The sequence below is a fragment of the Mobula hypostoma genome, chromosome 6 (genome assembly GCF_963921235.1).
Source record: "Mobula hypostoma chromosome 6, sMobHyp1.1, whole genome shotgun sequence".
NCBI lineage: Eukaryota > Metazoa > Chordata > Chondrichthyes > Myliobatiformes > Myliobatidae > Mobula > Mobula hypostoma.
In genome coordinates, this window is record NC_086102.1 from 154,252,048 (window position 1) to 154,267,308 (window position 15,261).

General features: G+C 38.8%; 1 protein-coding gene across 13 annotated transcripts in view; it reads right to left on the bottom strand.

Annotated features, from left to right (window-relative positions):
* The window catches only part of LOC134348516 (PTB domain-containing engulfment adapter protein 1-like), a 436,378-nt gene that overhangs the window by 96,834 nt on the left and 324,283 nt on the right, over positions 1-15,261 (bottom strand). For all 13 annotated transcript variants that reach the window (XM_063052010.1, XM_063052016.1, XM_063052011.1 and 10 more), the window contains one exon: positions 1,531-1,629. In XM_063052010.1, the coding sequence (XP_062908080.1) occupies positions 1,531-1,629 (99 nt within the window). The remainder of the gene's footprint in view (positions 1-1,530; positions 1,630-15,261) is intronic.

Sequence of the window (15,261 nt, forward strand, 5' to 3'; positions counted from 1 at the left end):
TCACCTGAATGTTGCCTCGAATTTCAGGATGTATATTGTATACATTTCTCTGACATTAAGTGTACCTATTGAAGTGTTTTGGCCAGAAGGTAAGATTGAATGAACTTGGATTTTTTTCTCTCTGGAGATTTGAAAACGAATGAGTAATCCGACAGAAATAAAGAAAATTATGAGCAGCACAGGCTGTTTTCAATGTTGCTATTGTATCTGCTGCTAGCACCTTCCCTAGCAACATATTCAGACATCTAACACTTTGTATGAAAACCACCTTCCTCATTTCAACTTAAACCTGTACTCGGTAGAATTTGACATTTCTACCCTGGGGAAAACACCTTGAGTAACTTCCCTGCTATGCCTCTCCACATTTTGCATACTTTAATCAGCTAATGTGGAGAGTGGCAGTGAGGCAGGGAAGAGGAGATAGTTTTATTGGTAAAGATGGGTAGGACAGGTAGCAGTTATTTGGTGAAGAGGGAATACGCATCAGGACAAGCCAAAACAAGATATCAGTGCAAAAAAAAAACAATGAGAAACAAGTCTACAGTTGTGCAAGAGATGGTCTATAGTGTTCCATTGCTGATATAGAACTAGGGTTGCACAGTTTGTTTTAAGAACATGATGGCTGTAGGAAAGTAGCTGTTCCTGAATCTGTTTGTGTGGGATTTCAGGCTACCATCCCCCAGTCCAATGTTAGCTGTGTGAAGAGGGCATCGATGGTGGAGATCTTGGTAGGTACTACCTTCGAGGGGGAGTGTGGTGATGGACTGTGAGATGCTGTGGAAGTGGGATGGGGATAACTGGTGAGATAGATTTTTTCTTAACAAATTCACCAGGGAGGAATTAAAGAAAAGAAAATAATACGACTCTGGAGTGAGTGATGGGAGCAATTACTAAGAATATTAAGTGAAGAATCGACTTGGAAGAAGATGGATTCCTTAACTTAGCAATAATTCAGTTAAGTTCAGGTCCATTATTTAAAGCTAATGGAAGCAATTAACTTTTGGTTAATGCAGGTTAAAGTGTGCATGGCCTAAGAGAGTATAAGTTTGACCCAAATAAGGCCGAAATGAGGGTTCTGTGCCATCTAAGATTACCTTGAATTCCTCCCCCCCCCCCCAGGTAATCACAAATATCCTACCTTAATGTCTTTATAAACAATTTCCAACATTTTCCTTACAACATATATTATGCTAACTAGCCTGTCATTTCCTATTTCCTGACTCACTTTTAGAAATTATATTTGCTCATTTCCAATCTAATGGAAACTTTTGAAAATGCGCAATGGTTATGGTGATCATTGTGGTATATAAATCATGCTGGTCTATCCAATAGCTATTTTCTTAAAAAGTAAGATCAAGCATGAATACATCTTGCTTGCTTACAATAATTCATGTCTTTTAGTTCTGATTTTTTTCAGAAGTAAGGTGCAGATTCTGATGAAAAATGTTTATATGCTATGAAATACAGGGTTGAGCCTCCAGAAAATTATTTAAATAATTATTAATTGCTAAGAATGACAGAATTACTTACTTTTGTTTTGGAGTCTAAAATTTTGACACCATAGATGGAGATTTGTAGTTCAACTTTTGGAGTCTTCTGACCTTCTGACTTTTTTATATGTCTTGCAAACTAAAAATAAAATAAGACAATTTCCAGGTTTTGTTTTTCTGCACTAATAGATGAGAAAAGAATTCATATCAAAATGAAAATATAAAAATATTCCTAATTATATCCTGGAATAGAAGAAACTGTATTAAATAAGAGCGCATTAAATCTGCAAAATGTTGAATTTTTGTTTCTAAAAACTTCAAATGGCTCCAAAAAAATTAATATCATTTAATGCAACATTTAATGAACAACTCTTAAAGTCCATCAAACAAAGCTTAAATGCAAAATGGCTTCAAAACTTGCTTAATTATATCTTCTGTTCTGACTTCAAATTGCTTTATATCAGTAATTTCCACATAAAACAAGAGCTCTGTTGTTCTATCCAAAGTCTGAATGTTTCAAGCCTCACGTCCTAAGTACATTACAGATACAATCTGGACTTGGCCATTCTTGCAGTATCCTTTCAATAGTACAGTAGAACAGAATCCATCACATACTACAAGAAAGGACAATCTTCATGAACTCTAAAACAGAGGCATTTGTTTTTGTCAAATCTCTGACTCCATCCAATTATAACTGCATTTAGCACAATTAAACTTGGCACTTCCTTCTCTTCTTCTTGAAATCAAGGGCACCATTAATGGTGACCAAAGTGCCCTAAGCAAGCTGAGCATTTCAAAAATGACTGGATACTTTACAGAGAAATTCCCTTGTTAAAAAGAATGCAGCTATTGAAATAGCAATTTATCATAATCAGCACATTCATTAACCATATGAAAAAATACATAAAACGTGTATTGTAGCTAAAAACAAAAATACTATACTCACATGTTTTTCTAGTCACTTTCACCATCTTATTTTGTTGCTCTATACACTCTATCTTTGGATTGAAAGTAAGGAAGCCATGTACAATGAACATATGTTGCAAACCAGTGATAAGGATGAAAGGTCAAAAAAGGCCTTGGAAACTTCTAAAGTGTGAGGAAAATGATCACTGGGACAATCTGGAAATCCGTGATCACTTGCTTCGATTATTTGACGTCCAGCAAGTTGCATTCTGGAGTAATAATATACAACATAATCAAAAATGTAAAATAACTAGCAACATAAATAAAGCAACACACAGAAAGTGCTGGAGGAACTCAGCAGGTCAGGCAGCATCTATGGAAATGAATAAACAGACGATGTTTCAGGCCGAGACCCTTTGTCAGGACTAGAAAGAAAGAAGGAAGATGCCAGACTGAATAATAATCCTCAAATAGAAAATTTGGCACTGCAAAGAACAAGAACAGGACAATCCCAAGCGAGTTCCATTTGAGGGCTAGGGATATACAGTATGACTGGATGCTTGGAAATGTTTTGCTTTTCAATACATCAATGGTGAGAATATCTTTCCACAAATGGTGCAATACTTGAATGCACAAAAACCAGTATCTTAACTAAAGTGAGTTGCGATGAATGCACAGTAACAGCAATCAGGGAAAGCCAAAGATATTTTTGATGAAGTAGCAGAAAAGTCACAAGATCATTTTAATCTCAAACCATCAAAATTTGCCAAGATTTACCAAGATGATAGTTGAAAAGAGATGTCAAGCAAGAAGTTGTTATTGTTGAAGAACCTCATGGCACAATAATCTCAGGACCTCTCACATTATGTATCATGAGGTATGTTTATTTGTGGCTTAATAAGCAAGAATATTCAAAAGTTATGAAGTCTCATATTTGGGCTTGCTTTTCCAAAAGAGCAACATGGTTGGAAATGACATCAATGAATGTTAGAGAATTTTGCTAATGGAAGGGTATACATATGAATGGACTTTATGATCTCAGAGCAATAACAGGAAGAATTCCAAAGCAGGATAGGAATATGTCACGGATGTAACACACAGATACATACTGCCTATGCAATCAAGATAATGAACTAATATATCTACAAACACCAAATGATTTTCAAGTTTTTCAGAAGTGCTTAGACAGCTACAAAAACATGATAAAAAGCTCAGAAGAAATTGATAAAGCTACGGAGCATGGGAGTATTACAGAACTTTCATCCTTAAGTATGGCATAGTCTTCTTGTATCAAGTATATTGAGAAGACAAATATTCAGACACTTTCACATTGAATAATCTGTTTTCATGAGTGCAGATAATTGCCTTGATTAAACGGTGTGATTACAGAAAATCTGAACAGCTGATAGCTGATATAAGTGCACTAATCATCAAGGTTGCAAAGATATACACATATAACTGAAATTAATTTTAAAAAAACACAATTATTGTGAGAAATTGATTGATAATTTCTTAGCACTTGGAGGCAGGCACTCAAAATGGACTGAGATGAAGGATTTTTGGTCCTATGCTACAATAAAGTTTACACTGAAGAACTGAACCCCGTGTTCATGCGTCACAGATCTACTTTCAGATAACAGTTCATTTAATGTCGATTTGTACATTGCATGAAACAAGATAATATTAAGCACATGGTCATTTGACCATATTGTCCATCAGCAAATGGCAGAGTTTTCAAAGCACCTCTGAAGGAACAATTATTGCAAGGATACTGAATTTGAACAATAAGACATATAAAAATTCTACTAAACTACAGAATGAAACATTCCATAAAAAGTTATAATCCTGCTGTAGAAGACTAATCTAATAAGAGCTCAGTTCAGTTAAATCTGGAGAGGGGTAACTAAGAGTAACAGAATTATGAGTCAAACTATAAATCAGCAGCATAAGAATTCAAGTGGCAATGCTAACAATTCAAAATGGGACGATGTGTGATTATTGAAGCGTGCTGCAGAAAGAAATCATAAACTTATTCCAGAGGAGAATGTCGAAGAAACAAAACAAAATGCAATAAACTAATTTTAAAAATACATCTTCATCAAGTCAACAAAGGGATACAACATCAATGATATGGGTTCCTTTGAAAAGATGAAAGTCAACTCAGGGAACCTGTAACAGGGTCAACTTCCAAATAATAAAAAAATGTCTTCTTTTCAAAAATGGAAAAGCAGTGTTATATAAATCTGGGATTATAAAGGTCTGATGCATGTGCCCACTAACACTGTATTTAGTAACATTGAATATCTTCTGGCAGCTCTTCATGTGCCTCCATGTCTTCATATTGCTCAGGTTTAAAAGCACACACATTAATGTGAAGCAATATAGGTCCTGCTGAATTACATAATAAGCATAAACTCCTCCTTGTCCAATCACATTAATTAACTGGCTTTGTATCTACGACAGGTATAGCTGGTGCCTTGGGAATAGTTAATTCGCTAATAATAAAATATACACAATCTTGATCGATAAGCTATGGAACTTGGGCCTCTGCACCTCCCTCTGCAATTGGATCCTCAACTTCCTAACTGGCAGACCACAGTCTGTGCTGTTTGGTATTAATAACTCCTCCTCGCCGATGATCAACACTGGCGCACCTCAGGGATGTGTGCTTAGCCCCCTGCTCTACTCTCTCTATACCCATAGCTGTGTGGCTAGGCATAGCTCAAATGCCATCTATAAACTTGATGATGATACAACCGTTGTTGGCAGAATCTCAGATGGAGATGAGAGGGCGTGCAGCAGCGACATGTACCAGCTACTTGAGTGGAGGCACAGCAACAACCTTGCATTCAACTCTGTAAGACCAAGGAGCTGATTGTGGAATTCAGAAAGGGTAGGACGAGGGATCACAAACCAATCCTCATAGAGGGATCAGAAGTGGAGAGAGTGAGCAATTTCAAGTTCCTGGGTGTCAAGATCTCTGAGGATCTAACCTGTTTCCAACATATCGATGCAGCTACAAAGAAGGCATGACAGCAGCTGTATTTCACTAGGATTTTGAGGAGATTCGGTTTGTCATCTAAGACACTTGAAACCTTCTACAGATGTACCGTGGAGAGCTTTCTGATAGGCTGCATCACTGTCTGGTATGGGGGTGTGGGAGTGTGGAGTGGAACAACTGTACATGATTGAGAGAACCTACATAAAGTTGTAAAATTATCAGCTCCATCTTGGGTATTAGCCTCCAGAGTACCCAAGATATCTTCAAGGAGAGGTGTCTCATTAAGGACCTCCAACACCCAGGATATGCCCTCATCTTATTGTTACCATCAGGTAGGAAGTACAGAAGCAGAAATGCACACACTCAGCAATTCTCGAACAGCTTCTTCCCCTTGCCATCCGATTCCTAAATGGACATTAAACCCATGAAACCACCTCACTTTTATTATTTCTGTCTTTGTACTATTTTTAATTTAATTACTTAAAATGCACATATAATTTACTGTAATTGATTTAGTTATTTTTTCCCGTATTATCATGTATTCCAGTGTACTGCTGCCACTAAGTTATCAAATTTCACGACATATGCCAGTGATATTAAATCTGATTTTGAACTTTCTAAAACATGCACAAGTTTCTGTGTTCTCATTTCTACGTGACAAGCTACATAGAATATATTCACACATATTCAAATCATACAGCTTACAAAAAAAGAAACGATAAGCTGACAGTACTGGCTCCTGGACCAACGTAGATAACTTCAATTACCTCAACACTGAACTGAATCCACAACCTATGTATTCACTTTCAGAGACTCTTTAACTCCTGTTCACAATATCATTTATTACTAATTTTTTGTTATTTACACAGTTTGTCCTCTTTTACAGATTGGTTGCTTGTCCATCTTTTTTTGTTTGTAGTTTACCATTGATTCTATTGTTACTTTGTTTTTACTGTGAATGCCCACAAGAAAAATGAACCTCATGGTAGTATATAGTGGCAGACGTCAAAGTTGGATAATAAATTTACTTTGAACTTAAACTACTATTTTACTGAAATATATATTAAAACACAAATCAGAAAGACTATAACAGCAAAATAAAAACTCCATGTACCACTTTAATCTGACAAAAGGTTTTCCAATATAGCTTAGGATACCTGTAAACAATTTGTTGTATTTTTAATTACCACATCACATTTCCGTGGCATATTAGTTGGTTAATACATCAGTCGTCCTGTAGATCTGAATAATAGCAGAATTACCTAGCTCAGAATTTCACCAGGACTTCAGAGACAAAGGAAAGATACAACAGCCTTTCATTAAGAGTATTACTCTTGGTGCTTTAGTTAAGAGAGGGAATATTGATTTGCTTAAAAAGAGGTCATTTATCTCCTAATTCAATCCTAGCTACTATTGTTTTCTGCTGAGTGACTTATTCAAAGATTCAAAGTACATGTATTATCAAAGAATGTATAAATTACACACCTTGAAATCTGTTTACTTACAGGCAGCCACAAAGCAAGAAGCCTGGATAACCCAATTTAAAAATAAAGAAAGAACAAAAACCAATGTGCAGAGAAAGAGAGAGAAAAAACACACAAATCATGCAGACAATAGAAGCAAGCCAACAGGATCCTGAACCAGACTGAGTCCCAGATTCCCTCCCAGAGCAGCCAGAGTAGACCCAAGCTTCAATCTCAGCTCATCAAGCCACTCACTCTGTCTCCAGCAGTGATACAAACTCTGTGATTCCGGCTCGCAAATATTGCACCACGCCGTGGCCTAGCATGGCTCATCCCTTAAACCAGCCTCGCCTCCTCATTGTCTGCATCGATAATTCACCACAATTTACTTCAGAAAAGAATTGGATTGAACTGACTTTATTTCTCACATTCTTCACATACATGAGGAGCAAAAATCTTTACATTAGATTTTCGTCTAAATGTGCAACATGCAATTATAGTAATGTAAAATAAATAGAAGAGTCAACGTAACATAGAAATACACTCAAATCAGCGTGAGGTAATCAGTCTGATGGCCTGATGGAAGAAACTGTCCCGGAGCCTGTTGCTCCTGGCTTCTATGCTGCAGTACTGTTTCCCAGATGGTAGCAGCTGGAATAGATTGTGGTTAGGGTAAAAGATATTATAAATAATGTTTTAAGTGGAATCTCTTGCCTTTTGATCTAACAGTAAGCTGTTGCCATCTTAAACATGATTTGGCTCCATCAGCACTTAAAACTATTAAATTCAGGGTGTTTTGCTGACAATAATTTTGCAATTCTTGTGTAGATATGAAGTAATTTAGCTGGTCAACTAACAACCAAGATTTCACACAGCTCAACAAAATAACTTTCTGCTTGTTTTTTTTTTTCCAGTGTCCAATTTTGGCAGCAAAGTCAATGAGTACTAATCACGCAGCAAAGAGGCAAATCCATCGGTGTTTGAATAGTTAAACCCTTACATTTGCCCACACTCAGAGGCAGAGCTAAAAGTAATCAACAACACCTTCACTGAAGCAAATGAGACAGTGGTCTTGCACCATACTTCAGCAAGACAAAGGCCCTCTACCAACCTGCCATCTCAGTAGAGACAAACATCAATGATGAAATTTATCACCACCTTTGAAATGTCAGCCCAGCGTTTGGTCAAGTGAAGAGAGGGATCTGAAGATAAAAGCCTTGCGCAGAACTGACAGTTTATTAAGCAGCAGTGATGCCCATTTCTCTAAATGATTTGGTGAACTCGACAACCTATGGGAGTTATCTAAAATGCACTTGAAAAATACCTCCAATCCTGTTTCTGTAAATCTCTCAATTCACTGGATGGATAAGCGAACTCAGTCTTCCCTTCCATGCCAACATCACCAATATATAGATCCGAATCATGCTGAGTTGGGCAGATGATCACATTACAGATATTAGATGAGAATATTGTAACTGATACCTTGTTCTGAACTCTGTCTTAGGAAAAGACCAGCAGTGGAGAGAGGAAAAGATTCATGAATATGCCTCAGTGTCTCTTTGAAGAAATACAACATTCTGTTTAGGTGATGGAGGGAGTAAACCATTGACCAGTCAAACGGGATCTCTTACCCTGTCAGTGAAAGTCTGCAGTTCATGTATTGGCTTCATTAGTCGCCTCAGCACCCAGAAATATAGAGTGGAAGTCATCCTCGATCTCAAGGGATTGCTTAAGTCAACATAGGTGGGAATTGATGTAGTGGCTTTCACTAAGTCTATGAAGCTGCATCCCACAGACCGCTATATGAGCTGAATTACAGACAATAGGCTGGAACAAAGAAATAATAATTCCACGAGCCTCCTAACATTGAGGACTTCATGGACATACGATGAGTGTCACGTCACCCCAGGACCGCCTGAAAGAGAGCTGAAATTATATAATTTCTAAACATGAATAGCAATACTGAGTGTCGTACAGTTTGGCAGAATGTACAGACTTCACTCAACAGAGCAGACTATATATTTTTACTCCTCACTGTCAGTCACAAATTTCTTTGTCATGTTTCCAGTGCTTAATACTAAATAACGAAGCAGAAGTGAGTGAGTTTTGAGTCCATTAGAAACAACACATTCTCCTCACAAAAATATTCAGCCACTGCTAATTTTCGTTCCCTGCCACTGAACAAATTTGAGATTGAACATGCCAGTCTGCCTTGGACCACACAGGTGTTTATATTTTTGACTAGCCTGCCATGTTAAAAGCCCTGCTATATCCACGTACATCATATCAACAAGCTACACCTTTCACTCTCCTTCTTAGCTCCTCATAAAATTACTCCAGTCCTGGACAAATTCACAGTGACTGCCCTTGATCAAACTTTGCCTTTCTAAATGAATGCTTTCCTTTAAGTATAAGATTAATCAGATAAATGTGTTTCTGTTTTATCTGAGAATGGGCATGTGTGAGTAATTCTTTGCTCCGTAACAGAGGGCAACCAATCCCTCTAAGCCAATTATTTCAGTAAGTCAAGCAACCTTTTGCCCTATTGATGGCCAACATGCTTCATATTAGTTTAACATCAATGTGGGTTCTAAGTAAACCTAAGAGTTAAATAATCCAAAAACCCCAGATGGGCTGGTCTTACAAGATCAACATTCAAACAAAACACAAATGTTGTGAGATTTCCTTCACAGTTGTAACTTTCAGCACTTACGGTGACATACTGAGCTCAGTGCACTTGCATACATCACAGCACCAAATTTATGGTTTTAGACGCCCTTCTGAAGTACGACAGGAGTTTCTGCTTCTGCTGCCTTTCATGTAGCAAATTCCAGATACTGACCGCCCTCCACTTTTCCTCATCTTCTCTCTATCCTTCTCTATTTCTGAACCTTCTGCTAAAGGAAATGGCCATTTTTTTATTTATTCTTTTTAATCCCCACATAATGTCTATACCATAATTATTTTATTCTTCAGCCTCTTCTCATCCAGTCTTTCCTCACAGCTACAATCTTCTAGTACTTACTACTTTTGAAAATGCTCTCTGCACCTTCTCTGGAATACTCTTTCACTATTGTCATTTGCTGTTTGGTTGTGCATGCATACTACATGTAGTCCAATTAGCTCAACCATAGTTTCCTTTCTCTTATATTAGATGTCTCAGCTAATAAAGGAAAGCATCACTTTAGGCTTTCCTAATGACCTTATTTATCTGTATACCCCAAGGTACCATTGTTCTTCCACTCTATTTAATATACTTCCATTTATTATATATTCTGTTGTATTACCTCACAATTCCCCAGAATCTATTCCACTTGCCATTTATCTGCTGCAGAGATCAGACCATCTATAACTTCCTGAATCATTCCCCTTCAACGTTAACCACAACACCAATTTTTGTGTCACCTCAAACTCAAAGTTTAATAATTAAAATACATCAAAAAATTCAATGTTGCAACTAAGGAACCATATGAGTGTCTACAAGCAAAAAACTTTCCAATCACAAAAACAACCAGCAACCACTGCACATTATTTCCAGCCACTGAACAATGAAGACACAAGAGACTGCACAAGTTGGAACTTGGTGTAAAAAACAAACTGCTGAAGAAACTCAGCAGGTAAGGCAGCATTTGTGGATGGAAATATCCATATGAAGAATCTCAACCCAAAATGTGGACCACCAATTTCCCTTTACAGATGCTGGCTGGCCCGCTACATTTCTCCAGCAGGTTGCTGCTATTCTTGGTTTGGACTGTTTGAGCTTGTCGGTCTCAGATTCCATTAAGCTTTTACGTTTTCTTGTTCAGCTTGTCATTTGGATCCATATTAATGGTTTTGCAAATGTTTACATAGATCACATCACATGGACTTCATCAACCATTCCCTTAACAAAACTATGCTGTTGCTAACACCCACAAATTGCTGGAGGAACTCAGTAGGCCAGACAGGCAGCATCTATGGAAAGGAGTACCGTCAACGTCTCGGGCTGAGTCACTTCAGCATGAATGGAGAAGAAGAGGTGAGGAGTAGATTTAAAAGGTGGGGTGAGGGGGAGGGAGAAACACAAAGTGATAGGTGAAACTGGGATGGGGAGGCGTGAAGTAAAGAGCTGGGAAGTTGATTGGTGAAAGAGATACAGGGCTGGAGAAGGGGGAAATCAAATAGGAGAGGTCAGAAGGCCATGGAAGAAAGAAAAGGGGGAGCAGCAGCAGAGGGAGGTGATGGACAGGTAAGGAGATTAAGATGAAAGAGGTAAAAGGGGATGGGGAATGGTGAAGGGGGGGAGGAGTTGGAAGTTTGAGAAATTGATGTTCATGCCATCAGGTTGGAGGCTACCCAGACAGAATATAAGGTGCTGTTCCTCCAACCTGAGTGTGGCCCCATTACAATAGTAGAGGAGGCTAAGGACTGACATATCAGATTGGGAATGGGAAGTGGATTTAAAATGAGAGATCCCGTTTCTTCTGGCAGATGGAGCATAGATGCTCGGCGATGCGGTCTCCCAATCTACGTCTGGTCTCACCGATGTACAGGAGGCCACACCAGGAGCACCAAACATAGTATATAACCCCAACAGTCTCTCAGCTGAAGCGTTGCCTCACCTGGAAGGACTGTTTGGGTCCTGAGTGGTAGTGAAGGGGCAGATGTAGCACCTGTTCTGCTTGCAAGGATAAGTATTAGGAGGGAGATCAGTGGGGATGAATGGACATGGGAGTTCCTGCGGAAAGCAGAAAGAGGTGGGGTGAGGAAAAGATGTGCTTGGTGGTGGCATCCCATTGGAGATGGTAGAAGTTCTGGAGAATTATTTGCTAGATGTGGAGGGGTAGGTGAGGAGAAGAGGAGCCCTATCCCTGGTAAGATGGCGGGTGGATGGGGTGAGAGCAGACATGCATGAAATACTGCGTGAGACTTGCCCAGATTTTATTAGTCAGCTTAAGGTAAAGGAACCCTTAGGAGGCAGTGATTGAATTCATACTGCAACTTTGAGAAGGAGAAGCATAAATCACATGTATCAGTATTGCAATGGAATAAAGGGAATTGGAGGCATGAGAGAGGAGCACGCCCAGTTCGATTAGAGGGGGATACCGGAAAGGATGATGGCAGAATAGGGGTGGCTGAAGTTTCTGGAAATCGTTCACAAGGTGCAGGATAGATATGTCCCACTGAAGTAGTTCTCAAACTGCAGGTCTAGGCAATTGTAGCTGACAAAGGAATTTAAGGACTACATAAAAGCCAAGGAAAGGGCACATAAGGTAGCAAAAGTGTGTGGGAAGTTGAATGATTGGGAAGTTTTTAAAATCAAACAAGATGCAACTAAAAATGCTATTAAGGGAGAAAATGAAATATGAGGGCAAACTAGAGCATAATATAAAGCAAAATACCAGAAGTTTTTTCAGTTACATGAAGAATAAAAGGAAGCTGAGAGTTGATTTTGGACCATTGGAAAATAATGCTGGTGAGGTAGTAATGGGGGACAAAGAAATAGCAGAGGAATTTAGTAAGTACTTTGCGTCAGCCTTTACTATGGAAGACACAAGCTGTATGCCAGAGGTCTGTGAGTGTCAAGGAGCAGGAATGAGTGCCAATACTATTACAAAGGAGAAAGTGCTAGGCAAACTCAAAGGTCTGAAGGTGGATAAGTCACCTTGACCACATAGACTACATCCCAGAGTCCTGAAAGAGGTTGCTGAAGAGAAACCGGATGCATTGGTCATGATCTTTTAAGATTCAATTGATTCTAGCATGGTCCTAGAGGACCGGAAAATTATAAATGTCACTCCCCTCTTTAAGAAGGGAGGAAGACAAAAGAGAGGAACTTATAAGCCAGTTACCCTAACCTCAGTGGTTGGAAAAGTGTTGGGGTCCATTATTAAGGCTGAGGTTTTGGGGTACATGGAGACAAATGATAAAATAAGACAGAGTCAACATGGTTTTTTTAAAGGGAAATCTTACCTAACAAATCTGTTAGAGTTCTTCAAGGAAGTAACAAGCAGGGTGGACAAAGGAGAGGCAGTGAATGTCATTTACTAAGATTTTCAGAACGCAGTTGATAAGGTGCCTCACATGAAACTGCGTAATGAGATAAAATCCTCTGGTGTTACAGGAAATATATAGGCATGGATAGAGGAATGGCTGACAGGCAGGAGACAGTGAATGAGAATAAAGGGGGACTTTTCTGGTTGGCTGCCAATGACAGGTGGTGTTCCTCAGGGGTCAGTATTTTGACCACTACTTTTCATAATGTTTGTCAATGACTTAGATAGTGGAATTAATGGCTTGTGACAAATTTTGTTAATGATACAAAAATAGGAGGAGGGGTAGGTAGTGCTGAGGAAGTTATGTGATTGCAGCAGGACTTAAGACAAATATGGAAGAATGGCCATAAAAGTTGAAGATGGGATACAGTGCTGGGAAATGTATGATAATACATTTTGGTAAAAAAGAACAATAGTGCAAACTATTATCTAAATGGGGAGAAGGTTCAAACATCAGAAGGGCAAAGGGACTTAGGAGTCCTTGTGTAGCACTTCCAGAGGGTTAATTTATAGGTCCTCTATGTCAAAGAAGGCAAATGGAATGTTGGCATTTATTTGAAGGGAAGCAAAATATAAAAGCAAGGAGACAATGCTGAGGCTTTCTATGACACTAGTCAGGTCACACTTAGAGAGTATTGTCAACACTTTTGGGCCCCATATCTCAGAAAGGATGTGTTGTCATTGGAGAAAGTCCAGAGGAAATTCACGAGAACTATTCTGGAAATGAAGAGGTTAACATATGAGGAGCGTTTGGCAGCTTTGGGCCTGTCCTCACTGGAACTTAGAAGAATGCGTGGGAATCTCATTGAAACATACTCAGTGTCGAAAGGAATCGATAGGAGAGATGTGGAGAGGATGGTTCCTCTGTTGGATGAAATGGCAGAGTAGATTCGATGGGTTGAATGGCCTAATTCTGCTCCTATGTCTTATGGTCTTATGACTAAACTTTTTCTTTTTCATATGAAGGCAGATATGGTCCCATGTAGTTGATCCCATTAAACTACCTGCAACCTAAGTTAAACTATTTAATCTGTGATTATTTAATAGTTTTTAAGGTAATTTCTTCAACTAATTCTCAAATACAGCATGACCACATAAGTGATAGCCTCAATGAACAGTGAAAACAATATAGTATTAATTTTATTTTTGCAGGATTTAACATTATTATTAAGTGGTGCTCTGACCTGTCAGTAATTCACTCCTTACACTAACTGAAATGAGAACAAGACACTTAACAATATTTAGGAGAAAAACAGGCAACTGTTGCCAGTGAGAGGTGGCAATACGTTAGATTGCATTGGAAATCCAAAAAAAATTTAGAACTTCAATTCTTCTCTTCTTGATTCTGGAGTGCACATATTAAATAAAGTTCCTAATAAAAATAATCCTCAAGTTAACTGAGAATTTACTGCACAAAATTAGCTGATGATAATTCTGGAAGGTCGGATTTGAAGTTAGATTACAGGTTTAGCAGCAGGATTCATGACCGTGGAGGAACATAGGGATCTTGGGTTCCATGTCCACAGATGTGCTGGCCTTCATTAGTAAGGGTTACACCACTCCTGCCGCATTTTGTGCTTAGCTCTAGGCATCTCATTATAAGAAGGATGCGGAAGCCTTGGAGTGGGTGGAAAGCAGGTTTACCAGGATGCTGCCTGGACCAGGGAGCATGTCTTATGAGGACAGGTTGAGCAAGCTTGAGCTTTTCTCTTTGAAGCAAAGAAGGATGAGCGGTGACTTACTAGAGGTGTAAAAGATAAGAGGAAGAGGGTAGATAGCCAGAGATGTTTACCCAGGTGGAAACGGCTAACACAAAGGAGCACAATTTTAAGGTGGTTGAAGTATAGGAGGATACCAGAGGTGTTTTTTTAAACACAGAGTGTTGGGTGCATGAAACTCCCTGCCAGGAGTGGTGGTAGAGGCGGATATGTTTGCGGCAATGAAGAAAATCTTAGATAGGCACAGGGATAATAGAAAAATATGTAGGAGGGAGGGGTTAGATTAATGTTAGTGTAGGTTAAATGGTTGGTACAACATCGTGGGCCAAAGGGCCTGTACTGTGTTGTAATGCTCTATATTCCATGTTTTCTGATACAGGAGATCTCCCCCCCCCCTCCCAAAACTCTCATGTGGCCATTTAAGTTTCCACTTTCCATCTCTCATCTGATAATATCTCACACATTTTATTTCATGAGCTTTCAGAAGGAGAGCACCTTTTTGACAGTGACATGCTGAGTTTCAAGGGTTTTCCTTTTTCTTTAATCTCTCTGGGTTGATCTATAGTTCATGTTCTCATCATAAACCAGCTGCCAAACAACCACCAAATACTTCATGTCTGACAATCGAGAAAATGCAGGTGATATGAA